Here is a 15,420-nt window from a genome sequence, read left to right as displayed (position 1 = left end):
AAGAAACAGGCAATCTTCTAGATGCTTTTTATGTCTGAATTCATTCAATCCTCAACAACAACCCAATGGGTTAAGTACTATTATCATTCCCATTTTACAGGTCAGAAAGGTGAGGCCTACAGAGATGTAAGGTAACATTCCCAAGGTCACACAGCTAGCAGGTGATCCAGTTGCAATTCAAACCCTAGCAGGCAGTACCTAAAAGCCACACTGTTAACTACTGCATTCTGCTACTTCACTGAAAGATAGGAGAGCAGGGCCTTAAACTGTATCATTCCCTACTGTAGTCATGGTGCCTAAAATAGTACCTAATGAAGAGCAGGCTGTCAAAAAATATTTGTTGAAGGAAGACAGCAAGGAAAAAAGGAGAAGAAACAAACCCAGACATATTGATAACCTGCCCTGGTTATACAATTAGGAATTTGCACAGCCGAGACTCAAACTTGAGGCTCTGCCTCCTAATCTAGGCTCTTGCAACTCTGGCATGGGATGGCAGATCTTCACAACCTTGTCAGGTCAAATAAAAACTAAAATTACTCACACCTTTACAGATGAAAGTAAAGGGCTTAAAAGGTTAAGTAACTTTCCCAAAGTTCATATATTAACTAACCTAGAAGAATAAACCCACATTTCCTGGTTCTGAAGTTGAGGTTTTCTCCATCACATTCTGCTGCCTTCTGAAGATGATAAATACTATTGGCTCACTGAGTTAACCCATCCTATGTCCTAGCTGAAATAAAAACAGACAAATTCCTTGTGTGAAATGTTGGCCGCAAGGGGCTTTTAAGACTTCCTTTTATTTCCAGATACTAGAATGTCTGCTCTTAGGAGAACATGTGCAATATTCTTTGTGGTTGTAGACTAAGCCTTAAAAAGGGGGGATAGATACATGCCTCTTTTAATGAATCCATGCTTTCCTTTCCTCTACCAAGTAAGAGCAAAGATGAAAATGGGAAAGATCTTTACATTTGTTTCTGAATATATGAAATGCCCAAAACACACATACACAAGGACAGAGCAAAACATCACAGAAATAATCCAAGCAATAAAGAACCAAAATTTTGAGCAATCTTTGAAATGTAATAGCTCAGTTGGAACATTTCCATGGCAACAACAGGATTACACGGTTATGTGCTACTTTTAACATTTAGCATATTTTCCTTAGCAAATGACATGATTACCACAAAAAGGTTTCATGGTATTACAAAGACAAAACAGGTGTTAGAGGGAACTGGCACTTTCTGCTTACAAAATTTTTATTGAAAACATGTAAAAAGAGTAAATAGCTTAGAATATGAATCTGTTTAACTCAAAACGCCTGAGCAGGTCTTGAAGCCTGCTAAACACTGGGCTCAGGCCTTCAGCAAAACACACAAGGAGTTAAGTAGCTTGCTTAAAGTTATACAGCTGATACAAGTGAGAGCTTCAATTTAAATTCACACCTATTTCTTGAGTATTTCTGCTTTCCATTTTGCTAGTAATGTATATAGGTAACAAAAGTTACTGACCATGTGTGTGTGTGTGTATTTTTTTTTTTAAGAGAGATAGTTAAAGAAGAAAATTGTGTCAAATCTGCAGTACCAACAGAACTAGTTTATTTGGCAAATAAAGTACCTTCATCAATTCCTCTAATTCCCAGCAGTGACTGTCAAACTTTTTGTGAAATGCTAGAACCTCCTAAGGGTACCTCATGCATTATAATGATTTAATCATCTAGAATGTTAAATAATAATTTTTAAAATATATAGAAATTAACAAAGGATCTTATTACCAAGTTTTACTTTTTATAAATTATAATTTTGCCTCAGATTCTACTAGGGGTAAGAAGAAAAGGGTTCTACTCAAACAACAATGACGACTACTGTCTTAAGCTACAAAAAATTTAGTCAAGGACTCCAAAATATTTCCTGTTGAGGATCTAGTTATTTAAAGTCTTAAATATATTCCAATGTAGGATACCAGTCTATAGCTTTATGTCTGCCCTTTCCTCCAAGCTCTTTCTTGCATGGGAGACTCAATGGCACTTAGTAGCCAGAGGTATTATGGTTATGTGCTAGAAGAAAAACAAAAATAAAATACTCAGGGCACCTGAGTGGCTCAGTAGGTTAAGCGTCTGCCTTCGGCTCAGGTCATGATCCCAGGGTCCTGGGATCGAGCCCCGCATCGGGCTCCCTGCTCCGCGGGAAGCCTGCTTCTCCCTCTCCCACTCCCCCTGCTTGTGTTCCCTCTCCCGCTGTGTCTCTCTCTGTCAAATAAATAAATAAAATCTTTAAAAAAAAAAAATACTCAATCATGAATGTTGGCAGTATGTTTTGGGTTCTGAACCCAATTTTCAGTGGATATGTGGGGGATTTCCCCCACACCATGGAACAACTCAACTCAATTCTGACATTATCTACTTGGAGATAGCAACAGATTCCACAGGTTAAAGGTTTAGTCTCACAAGACTGCCCTCAACCCTTCAGACACCAGTTTTAAGTCCAGGTTATCACCTGTGCTTTTGATCCACCAGCTATAGGTTAGAGGTTCCACTGACACCCCCCTCCTTGGGTTCAATTAATTTGCTAGAGTGGCTCACAGAACTCAGAGAAACAATCTACTTACCAGATTATCAGTTTATTATGAAAGAATATAACTCAGGAACAGCCAGATGAAAGAGATGCATAGGGCAAGGTATGTGAGAAGGGACGTGGAGCTTCCAAGCCCTTTCCGGGCACAGAACTCTCCCCAAATCTCCATGTGTTCACCAACCTAGAAGCTCTCTGAACCCTGTCCTTTTGGGTTTTTATGGAGGCTCCATTACACAGGCACAATTGATTAAATCACTGGCCACTGGAGATCTATTCAACCTCTAGTCCTCTGCCTCTCCCCAGAGATCAGGGGGGTGGGACTGAAAGCTCACAGGGTTGGTTCTCCTGGCAGCCAGCCCTCATCCTCAGATGGAGTCCCAAAGTCACACATTAACATAACAAAAGATACCTTTATCACTCTCGCCAAATTAAGTGAAAGTGTACAGCTTAAAAGTCACTGCTTAAAATTGGTTAAAATTGGCTCATTTTCCCTACAAGCTAATATTTAGTAGAGAATAAGGGAAAATACTCCCATTTTGAATGAAAAGCTACAGGCATGTCAATGTATATTAAGAAGCTAATAACCAACTGGTGTAAGAAAGCACAAGTAGGTGGCTTTGAAATTCTATAAGAATACAGTAGCTACTTAGTATAGACACATATCCTAATATTTAATATTGTAAATCTATAAATAAATCACCAGAATTCTTCTGTGGGATCCTTAACTCAGCATGTTTATCTCTATTTAAAGCTTTGGTTTTCTCTTTGTTTTTGCTGAAATATCAACACATCTTCTAAAATGAAACACAAAGGTAAAAGAAAACAAAACAACTAACTATTCAGAAAAGAATAAGTCAGTTCCACTTCAGTATGAATAAAATTGTTCCAAGAGGGTTCAGATGAGTTACCTTTCTGAAAGAAAATAAATTTTGCCTTTTAAACAGAAAACGAGAGGGAAAAAAATCTTAAGTTTTAGTTTCAAAAGATCTGTCAAACAGGAGAGAAGAAAAGTGATACCTGTACTTACTGTCGTTGGATCCCATGCTAATGAGGTCATCAGAGTCAACATTGTGAACTATGGCTGCTTTGTATCCTGCTCTCTGGGCATTTAAAACCTGCAAGTCAGAAAACAATCACAATATGAGGAAGAGAGTGCTTTGTCATACAGTCCCTCAATTTCAACATAAATCAGCATGTGTCTAGGACTAGATTATGTATATATGTAAGAACGGATCCCAAGTATGTTCTTGAAACATAACATGTTTTACAACTGATTATCAATGACTTTGAATATCTTCTTGATTTCATTCATGGCATGAAGTGAATGAGAAGCAAATAAAGGACCGATACAAGCTAAAATACTAAAAGGATCCAAAGCAATAAACCCATCTAGCTCCAACAGGTAGAGACTTGCTATGATCAGGTTCAAGAGTCATCAGCCCTTGGGCATTCAAATCTACCTCTGATGCTTCTTAGGGGGATAAACTTGGACAAATTATTTTTCTTCATGTGGATTAATCAGAATAATATTATCCTATCACTGAAAAAAGAAAAACAAAACAAAACCCAGTCTATAGGACATAAGAGTGCCTCAAGGAATTAACAGCACCTATGAATCAGCCTCACAGAGTAGGAACTCACTAAATATTACTCATTCAAGAGTAAATGTATAAAATGTGCACTAAATTAATAGCCCACATTATAACATTAAAAACACAAGAAAGAAAATAACGCAGAGATTTTTTAAAAAACTGATTAAAGTAGCATAGTTTACCAACACAGGACCTACTGCTCTAATGTTAGGATTACAGCAAGAAAATTAACCAGCCAACAAAACTGTTACAAGGAATGTTTTGCAGTCCTGCAAGAAAATGTCAATAATCAAGAAAGTTTGCTATTTTTTTTGTTTATATGTGCATTTTTAAGTATCCAGCTAAAACTGAGAAAATGCTAGCTCCAAAGCTTCTTCCACATAGATATTACTGCTTTTTCAAGGGGAGGGGAAAAAATACTCTTAAGAAGATATTATAGTTTCTAAATCTTATTTCTTATTTATTATATACATTAATCTATTATTTATTCATTCTATTGCCATAGGAGGAGAGACTTCGCTTAGCTTTTAGTTAAACAAAAGTATACTTGGTTGGGGTTCCTATTAGTTTATTTGATGCTTTAGTGACCATTTTAACTGTTCCCAAAAAGCTAACCCAGTAACTGAGGAGAAACATTTAAGACATTCAAAAAACAACTGTTCCCAGATATACAATTTAAGAAATATAAAATTTGTATCAAAAGCTGTTCTCTTCTAATACAAAAAAAAAACAACTTTTAGCTTTCTTTTTAAAGCCAATTAATGCACAGTCATTGAAATTACATGATTTAACTTGTTTCCCTGCAAAATATACATTTGTGAGCAAAGATACAACATGATAGGACACACAGAAAGGTGGTCTCAGGAACCATGATAAAGAGTAAAAAAAAAGTTCAATTCAATTAGTATTTGTTGAGTTTACAAAATAAAATTACATAAGGTACTGTGCAGCACAGTGTAGAACTCAAAGGTGAATCAGAAACAATCATTATCCTCAAAGAGATCTCAATACTCATGGATATCCAAAGAGGTCAGGTACTTTCTTGCCTCTCTATTTGCTCATACTATTATAACTGCTTGGAATAGGCTTTGTCTTCTGAATGCCTATTGGGACTTCAAATTCCATTATCTCCATGAAGCCTGCCCTGTTCCATGCCCTACTGTGCGTGTTTTTTCAAGCACCCATATAACTCCTCCCTGCTTAGAGTATTTATATCAATTTGTTTTCATTTTTCTTAAAGATCTTGTATAGTGCCTTATATTATACTTATGTATACATGTACTATCCCATTTCAAAAAAAAAAAAAAAACCCAAAAACTTTTCATGGGGTCCTTAAATCTCCTGCCGTTGTCTATGTGTGAGCTTTTCTGGTAAGGGATAAAGCCATCATCAATTTTATAAAAGGCTTTCTGAACCCCCAAATGTTAAGAGCCACCAATATAAGTTACTGGATTTACAACAACCTGCTACGTGTGTAATTAGATCTAGCCATTAGATTCTTAAAACTGCATGGAGCAACTGAGGAGAAATGTTTCCTTCACACATCCAAAATGCAATTGTTTCCATAAATACAATATAATATTATATCAATATCAAAAGCTGTTCTCTACCAACAAAAATAATAAAATTCTTAAAATAGAAAACTTAGAAAACCACTAAAATAGGCAGGAATTTTGAACGTACAAGTGTGAATTCCAAAAATTACAAACATGTTTTCAAAAATTCAACAAGAAGTCTTCCCTAAGGCGTTTGTTGTTTTTATTGATCTCTAAAATAAAGTATTAAAATTAAATCAAGAAACACATTAACATATGGACCAACAGACTTACGAATACAAACAAGGAAACTATATCCATGTTTATGAACTACAAAACTCGTGCGTCAGTCAAATTAAATTACGTTTTTAACTATGCAGCAGCTGGTTACTTTTAAGAACACGAGGCAGAAATAAAACCTAAATCATTTAGTAAACATGTGCAAAGTTACACATTCATAAAATGCAACCTCAAAAATGGTGTCAGATGGAGGCAAAGAACTCAAAGATTCATTAATAAAAAGCATGCACCGTGAACAAACCTAAATTCCAAAAGAGACATCAAAACTGAAAATTTCATGAAAAAGCCTTCTGATTTGTATTGCCAATCTGTCTTTTTAAGGAGACTGATCAGAGCTATTAGCTCAAATTGTGGTAAATGTTCTAAATATTTTACATCTAATAAACAAATTAGATACAACTAAATTATGTAGACCAGGCGGCACCTATCCAAGAGTTCTGGAGAAATATGGGACTGCTGGCTTGTTATATATAGTAAGTAGCCAGCATGTCAGAAGATTGCAAACTGCTAATGGAAAAACCTTCAGTAAAGTTCTAAAAGGAACCCTGGAAATGACACAACAGTTCATCTTACTTCTAGACTAGACAAACTGGTAATACTAACACTATTAAAACAAGTCCTGTAAGAAGGACTGATTGAGCTGTCAAGATCATTAAGTAGAGATCTTTTATGGGATACGAAGGCATGAGAAGTTGGGGGAAACTATCAATAGGATACATGTAACAAGGCTCCAGACTAAAAGCTATAATGAATAAAGGAAGCTTCTATATGCTAACGGTTTATATATTATTATCTCTAATACCTAATACACCTCAACAAAGTAGGTATTCTGCTCTATATTTTAGAAATGAGGAAAAATGGGTAAGCGAAAGTGCCCTACAATCACATTTAGGCAGAGCTGAGATTCTGAACATAATTTTATCTGATTAGATAGAGAAGCATCGGGTTTCCCAATGAATCAGGAGGAGAACCAAAATTATGAGTCTTACTTAATGTTTTACAAATGTGTGGGAAAGGAACTGAACCGATAAATCATCAAAACTTAGACAACATGATCGTAAAACCTTGTGGTCAAACGAAACCTATATGCAAACAGAGTTTAAGCCAAAAGAAAAGTGCTAAAATATTGTCATAGAGTTTATGGAAACTTAGAGGGGAAATACTCAGTGGGCTGAAATGCCTATCACAGATTTTATGGGACATGAATTACACTTTAACAAAGAAAAGAAATTTGAGCTAACAGTAGAAAAGAGTTGAGGGAAATTTCTCATATGATAGGAAAGAGAAAGAACAAAAGTCAGAACCTAGCAAGGCCTATTAAAAACAAAACAAAATAAAACAGAGTTGATGTTACTAAATAAAGAAGAATGTTACTGAAAGGAAGATCAGCAGAGAAGTTAAAAATATAAACTCTTGGAACAAGATTACCTAGATTCAAATTCTAACTGTTATATACAAGTTGTATAAACTTAGGCAAGTTAATTTCTCTGTAAGATGAGCCTGATAATACACCCAACTTAAAGAGTTATTCTGAGGATTAAATTATTTACTATATGTAAAACACTTAAAATAGTGCTTAGACAGTACCTGGCACATATTAAATAAGTGCTAGTTATGAGTACTGTCATTGCTATTGATTTTTATTGTTGCTCTTGGAGAATCTGAGGTGAAAAGAAAGAAAACAAAGGGCCAGATTGTGCAATACAACCTTGAAGACCACTCCAAGAAACAGATATGGGGTCTACTCTCTCAGGGTTCACAGAAGGCAACTGAATAAGGGGCTGACATGGCTGAGGCAGTATTTTAGAACAATCTGGTCTACTTAGATTGATATGGAAAGGAGAAACTGAAGATCTGGAGCTGTTACGACAAGGCAGGATAGAATGATGGCAATGATATGAAAGAACACTAGCTTTTATTCTTCTTCATAAACTAATTTTTGAACCCAGGAAACTTGGGGAATATGCTTAAACAAAAATGAGAAAGCCTGAGCAGCAGAGCTTGTCTTCACAAGGAAGAGAAAGGAATGACTCTATATATAGATTTTTCTAGGTAGACAGAATACAACAGATTAAGACTTGAAATAAAAATTTAAAGATTTTCAGCAAATTAATTCACTCATTCATTCGACAAATATTTGGAATAAATCTAGCCACCTGGTTGTTAAAAATAATTAAACTTCTAACATAATCCATTCACAGTTTTACATTTCCTTTTTCTTTTAAATAGCCACCCCAGTCTTTTTTTTAATTTTTAATTTTTATTTTTTCATTTTTTTAAGATTTCATTTATTTATTTGACAGAGAGAGAGGGAACACAAGGAGGGGGGTGGGAGAGGGAGAAGCAGGCTTCCCGCCGAGCAGGGAGCCTAATGTGGGGCTTGATCCCAGGACCCTGGGATCATGACCTGAGCCGAAGGCAGATGCTTAACGACTGAGCCACTCAGGCGCCCCCAGTTTTACATTTCTTATAGTCTTCAAACCCCTTTAACATTCATACGTGAGCTAAGTGTACTTCATTTTTCCTCTGAGAGGAGAGGCTACACGTAAGCAGACCTATGTATATCTCTAAGCTATATACCTGCAAGAATGGTAAAAATTCAATAGAGCTGGGGCGCCTGGGTGGCTCAGTCGTTAAGCGTCTGCCTTCAGCTCAGGTCATGATGCCAGGGTCCTGGGATCGAGCCCCGCATCGGGCTCCCTGCTCGGTGGGAAGCCTGCTTCTCCCTCTCCCACTCCCCCTGCTTGTGTTCCTGCCCTTGCTGTGTCTCTCTGTCAAATAAATAAATAAATAAATCTTTAAAAAAAAAAAATTTCAATAGAGCTGACTTTCCTTGATGGAAAATAACCTTGAAAAGAACCCAATTATTGACAGCAGAAACACTTGTAACAAGAACATTTTTTTTTATCTGAAACACATTTTAGTTCTAAAGTCTTTATCTGAATTATAGATGTTTTTTCCTTGCATGAAGAATAATTTGTAACATTTGAACAACAGTAAAAAGGCAAGCTCAAAACCAGGATTATTTCAGACAGACAGGTAACATTCCATGAACACCATACACATGCCTTCAAGTGATGGGGACAAAAGATGTTTGATTCAAAATAGTAGCCAATTTTAAATACATTCTCTCCTAATTTTAGTGATAATACAACCTTAAGTTTAGTTCATTATTTCACCATTTTATTATAAGTGTGAAAAGGTCATTTATTTTTAACTAGGAAGCTGAAAGAATATACTGAAATATGTCAGACTGTAATTCATTCAGAATGAAAATATGATTTAGAGGGAAATTTCTATGACATGTTATAATTTTTTTTACTAAAGCGAGTAACGTAATAATAGAAGTAAAAAAAAAAAAAAAGATGTAATAAATATTAGGGAAATTCTACCTGGAAAGTCTATCTGGCTTGGGTATAAATATAAAAAAACACACTTATCTTAAGATGCATTGTAAGTGTTTGACTACTAGGAAGAGAATGACTACATTTAACCATATGATACTTTCAGTGACTTTTATTTTTTTATTTTTTTTAAGATTTTTAATTTATTTATTTGACAGAGATAGAGAGAGGGAGAGCACAAGCAGGTGGAGCGGCAGGCAGAGGGAGAAGCAGGCTCCCCGCTGAGCACGGAGCCCGATGCAGGGCTCGATCCCAGGACCCTGGGATCATGACCTGAGCCAAAGGCAGCCGCTTAACCGACTGAGCCACCCAGGCACCCCACCTTCCGTGACTTTAAAGCATTTTTTATTTTCTTTTGGCTCTCAATCTACTTTCCTGCCCAAGAATGAACTTGAGTTCACATTTTATATTGACATTTTAAAATATTTCTATATTAGTGTTATCTACAAAAAAATCCCAAAATCAACATATTTTCTGGTAAAACACTGAATGTTTTCTGAATAACAGTAAAAAGACAAAGATGTTCACTCTCACCCACATCTATTCAGCATTGTACTGAAGTTCTGGGCAATGAAATAAGGAAGGTGGGAGGCAAGGGGCAGTGGGGGTGGGAAGAGAGAAAGAGTGAATATAGATTACAAAGGAAGATGCTCTTAATTTGTAAGTTGACATAATCATCTACTTAGATGAATTAATAAAAGGCTGCGAGAGAAAACAACTGAGTTTAGAATTCTGTATCCAGCTTAAACTTCCTTCAAAAATGAAGGTGAGGAGCGCCTGGGTGGCTCACTCAGTTGAGCAACCGACTCTTGATTTTGGCTCAGGTCATGATCTCAGAGTCCTAGGATTGAGCCCCAAGTCGGGCTTAGTGCAGACTCTGCTTGTACCCCTTCCCCTCGTGCACTTGCTCACTCTCTCTCTTTCTCTCTAAAATAAAATCTTTAAAAAAAAAACATGAAGGTGAAATTAAGACATTTCCAGATGAACAGAAACTGAGAGAATCTGTGTCAGTGGCCCTACAAAATATCAAAAGGAGTCTTTCGGCTGAAATGAATGAAATGAAGAGTAGCCAATAACTTGAATCTACACAAAATAAGTAGCAGCAGTAAATATAACTACATAGGTATTATGAAAACAGTATAAAGATATTTTTATTGGGCACCTGGGTGGCTCAATCAGAGTGCCCAACTCTTGGTATTGGCTCAGGTTGTGATCTCATGGGTCCTGGGATCCAGCCCCACATCAGGCTCCACCCCCCCCACCCCCCAAGCAGGGATTTTACTTTAAGATTCTCTCCCTCTGCCCCTCCCCCCACTCATGCTTATGTGCTGGCTGACACTCTATAAAGTTTTTTTTAAAAAGGTATTTTTATTTGTATTGTTTTGTTTTTTTAGGACACCTAATTTTTATTATTAGATTCAACAGACATACGTGACTCTGAAATTGCTATGAAAGTTTCTAAACACATCTGCTCAATTTCTGCATTCTTCCCTCTGTTGACCAGAGCAGTGTGTGAAGCAGCAGCCATTCCTGGCCTGCAGTCTTGAGGAATACTGTAGTCCACACTTTTTTTTTTTTTAAGATTTTTATTTTATTTTTAGAGAGAGAGCGTGCATGTGAGGGGGGGGAGGGGGAGAGGGAGAGAGAGAATCTCAAGTGGTCTCCCCACTGAGCATGGAGCCCAACACAGGGCTCAATCTCACTGCCCTGAGATCATAACTTGGGCCAAAATCAAGAGTAAGATGCTTAACCGACCGAGCCACCCAGGTGCCCCTGCAGTCCACACTTTTTTTTTTTTTTTTAAAAAGATTTTACTTATTTGACAGAGAGAAAGACAGCCAGAGGGAACACAAGCAGGGGCAGTGGGAGAGGGAGAAGCAGGCTTCCCACAGAGCAGGGAGCCCAATGCGGGGCTCGATCCCAGGACCCTGGGACCATGACCTGAGCCGAAGGCAGACGCTTAACGACTGAGCCACCCAGGTGCCCCAGCAGTCCACACTTTTGATGCAGGCTGCCTGGGTCCAAGGACCCAGAGTGGGATCCCACAGGACCAGCCAAGAGGGTCCTTGGCTTCACACAGGATAGAAATCAAACACGAGCTGAGAGGAAGTGAGAGCAGAGTTTACTGAAAACATAGAGAGTATAGATATGGACAGAGTGTCCAGGAGACTCAGAAAGGTAAGGAGAGTGAGTCTCCAAAGATATTTTTATTTCTAACTCTTTTCTGCTGTTTGCTTTAAAAGACAGCTGCATAAATAAATAATTTGTTAATGGACTTATATAAAGATACAATTTGTATGACAATAATAGTACAACAGCATGATAAAAGAGGTAGGGAATAAAGGTATATTGGACCAAAATTTTTATATGATATTTAAAGTGACTCAGTACTAATCTGAACTACACTGTTTAACTTTAAATGTTAATTGCAATAGCAGGACCATCACTATGAAAATAACTAAAAAATACAGAAGAAACAACAAGGAAATTAAAAAGGCATGCTAGAAAATACCCATTTAACACAAAAAAAGGCAGGAATTGAAAAAATAAAAAAGACGTAAGAGATAGAAAACAAATTAAGTGGCACATATAAACCCTACTTTATAATTACATTAAATGTAAACAGATTGAACATCCCAATCAAAAACCAGAGATTGTCAGAATGGATTAAAAAACATGATCCATCTATGTGCTTTCTATAAGAGAATCAAACTTTTCAAAGACACGCATAGGTTGGAAATGAAAGGAAAAGGATATATCATGCAAACAGTACAAAACTGAAAGATTAAAATTCTTACTAAGACAAAGAAAGACATTTTATAATGTTTTCCATCAGGAAGATATAGGAACCATAAACATATATGCACCTAATCACAGAGTTCCAAAATACATGAAGCGAAACTGAAAAAAGTGAAGGGAGAAACACATAATTCAACAATAGTTGGAAACTTCAATGCCCCACTCTCTCTAATGGATAGAACGAGTCAGAAGATCAACAAAGAAATGGAAGACTTGAACAAAACTATAAACTAACTAGACCTAACAGACATCTATAAAACATTCAACTCAACAATAAACATTCTTCTCAAGTGCATATTCTCCAGGGTAGACCAGATGTTAGGGCATAAAACAATCCTCAGTAACTTTAAAGGTACTAAAATCATACAAAGTTCTCCAACCACAATGAAATGAAGTTAGAAATCAATATTAGAAGGAAATTTGGGAAATTCAGAAATACGTCAAATTAAACAGCATATCCTAAATAACCAATGAGTCAAAAAAGAAATCACCAAGGAAATTATAAAATACTTTGAGATGATGAAAACAAAACATATCAAAACTGATGGAATGCAGGGGCGCCTAGGTGGCTCAGTTGGTTGGGTGACTGCCTTCGGCTTGGGTCATGGTCCCAGGGTCCTGGGATTGAGTCCCACACTGGACTTCCCTTGCTCTGCAGGGAGCCTGCTTCTCCCTCTCCCTCTGCCTGTGCTCTCTCTCTCTGTCTGTCAAATAAATAAAATCTTTAAAAAAAAAAATTATGGAATGCAGTTAACACTGCATTTGACAAAATCAATACCCTTTCATAATAAAAAACACTCAATAAATATCAAAACAGGATGGCACCAGCACAAAAACAGACACATAGATTATTGGAACAGAATAGAGAGCCCAGAAAGAAGCCCACAACTATATGGTCAATTAATCTATAACAAAGGAGGTAAGAAAATACAATGGGAAAAAGACAGTCTCTTCAACAAACGGTGCTGGGAAAACTGGACAGCTACATGCAAAATAATGCATCTGGACCGCTTTCTTATACCATACACAAAAATAAACTCAAAATGGATTAAAAATCTAAATGTGAGACCTGAAATCATAAAACTCCTAGGAAAAAAACATAGGCAGTATTCTCTTTGACATTGGCTTTAGTGACATTTTTCTAGATAGGTCTCCTCAGACAAGGGAAACAAGAGCAAAAATAAACTACTGGGACTACCCCAAGATAAAAAGCTTTTGCAGAGTGAAAGAAATGATCAACAAAATGAAAAGGCAACCTACTGAATGGGAGAAAATATCTGCAAATGATTTATCTGATAAGAGGTTAATAACCAAATACATAAAGTATACAACTCAACACCAATATGTGTTGACAAGGATGTGGAGAAAAAGGAGCCCTAGTGAACTGTTGGTGGCAATATAAATTAGTGCAGCCACTGTGGAAAACAATACAGAGGTTCCTCAAAAATTAAAAATAGAAATACAATAAAACCTGGTAATTCTGCTACTGGGTATTTATCCAAACAAAACAAAAACACTAATTCAAAAAGATATATGCACCCTGATGTTGACTTCCACATTATTTATGATAGCCAAGATACAGAAGCAACGTTAAGTGTCCACTGATAGATGAATGGATAAAGAAAATGTGGTGTATGCATACACACATACACAGAGTAATATTACTCAGCCATAAAAAAAAGAATGAGATCTTACCATCTGCAACAACATGGATGGACCTAGAGGTATTACGCTAAGTGAAATAAGTCAGACAAAGACAAATATCAAAAGATTTCATTTATGTGAAATCTAAAAGCCAAAGCAAAGCAGAAACAGCATAAATATGGAGAACAAACTCATGGTTGTCAGAGGCAAAAAGGGGTGAAGATGAGTGGCAGGTACAGGTTCCCATTTATATAATGCGTAAGTCACAGGGATGAAAGGTACAACATAGGGCACACAGTCAATGGTATTGTAATAGTGCTGTATGGTGACAGATGGTAGCTACACTTGCAGTGAGTATAGTATAACATACAGAGTTCAAATCACTATGTTGTACACCTGAAATTAATGTAACATGTATCAACTGTACTTCAGCTAAAAAAATGAAAGAAAGGGCGCCTTGGTGGCTCAGTCGTTAAGTGTCTGCCTTCGGCTCAGGTCATGATCCCAGGGTCCTGGGATCGAGCCCCGCATTGGGCTCCCTGCTCCGCGGGAAACCTGCTTCTCCCTCTCCCACTCCCCCTGCTTATGTTCCCTCTCTCACTGTGTCTCTCTCTGTCAAATAAATGAAAGAAAGAAAAAGAGAGAGAGAGAGAGAAAGAAAGAGAGAGAGAGAGAAAAAGAAAGGAAAAGAAAGAAAGAAAGAAAGGGGATAATCTTCAACAAATGGTGCTGGAACAATTAGATACCCATACGCAAAAAAATAGAAAAGAATATTGGTGCAACCATTGCACCAAATTCAAATACTAACTAAAAATGAACCACTTAGACCTAAATTTAAAACATAACACTACAAAATTTTACAACATCAAAAGCACAATTCATAAAAAAAAATAATAATAGGTTTTCATCAAAATTAAGAATTTCTTCTCTTTCAAAGACATTGGTAAGAATAAACAAGTCATGGGCTAGAAGACAATGTTTGCACCATGCATATCTGATAAAGGACTTATATTCCAGAATATATCAAGAACTTTCAAAATTTATTAATAAGAACCCAATAAAAAAAATGGGCAAAAGATTGAAGAGACTCTTTACCAAGTAGGCATATTGGTGGCAAATAAGCACATGAACAGTGCTCAGAAAAACCTGCTGGCTGGCTGGCTGGCTGGCTGACCGAATGATGGGGTTTAGCTTTCCTGAAGGTATCTGCTACCTGATTTAACTGTTTAGAATTCATTTTGATGATTATTCTAGTAATGAGAACAAGTGAAACAATTCTAGTGCAAACATACATACTAAAGCAAGATAAGAAGTTGTAAATATCTCTATCTTCGGACCCTTCTAGTAAGACAAATAATTTTTAAAATGTTAGTTACATTAAGATAAATACAATGGGGGGCGCCTGGGTGGTTCAGTTGGTTAAGCGGCTGCCTTTGGCTCAGGTCATGATCCCAGGGTACTGGGATCGAGCCCCGCATCGGGCTCCCTGCTCCGCGGGAAGCCTGCTTCTCCCTCTCCCTCTGTCTGCCGTCTGCCGCTCTGCCTACTTGTGCTCTCTCTCTATCTCTGTTAAATA

At 36.9% G+C, this 15,420-nt stretch overlaps 1 protein-coding gene across 5 annotated transcripts in view; it reads right to left on the bottom strand.

Annotated features, from left to right (window-relative positions):
* The window catches only part of RNF13 (ring finger protein 13), a 151,121-nt gene that overhangs the window by 63,849 nt on the left and 71,852 nt on the right, over positions 1-15,420 (bottom strand). For 4 of the 5 annotated variants that reach the window (XM_081827631.1, XM_081827626.1, XM_081827635.1 and 1 more), the window contains one exon: positions 3,598-3,685. In XM_081827631.1, coding sequence (XP_081683757.1) covers positions 3,598-3,685 — 88 coding nt within the window. Of the gene's footprint in view, positions 1-3,587; positions 3,686-15,420 lie in introns of all 5 variants that reach the window. The other variant, XM_081827654.1, reaches the window with a different exon arrangement.

The sequence above is a fragment of the Leptonychotes weddellii genome, chromosome 1 (assembly GCF_054177405.1).
Source record: "Leptonychotes weddellii isolate Sample4059 chromosome 1, ASM5417740v2, whole genome shotgun sequence".
NCBI lineage: Eukaryota > Metazoa > Chordata > Mammalia > Carnivora > Phocidae > Leptonychotes > Leptonychotes weddellii.
Note: the sequence above shows the minus strand (reverse complement) of the source record. Positions and strands in the feature narration are given on the sequence as shown.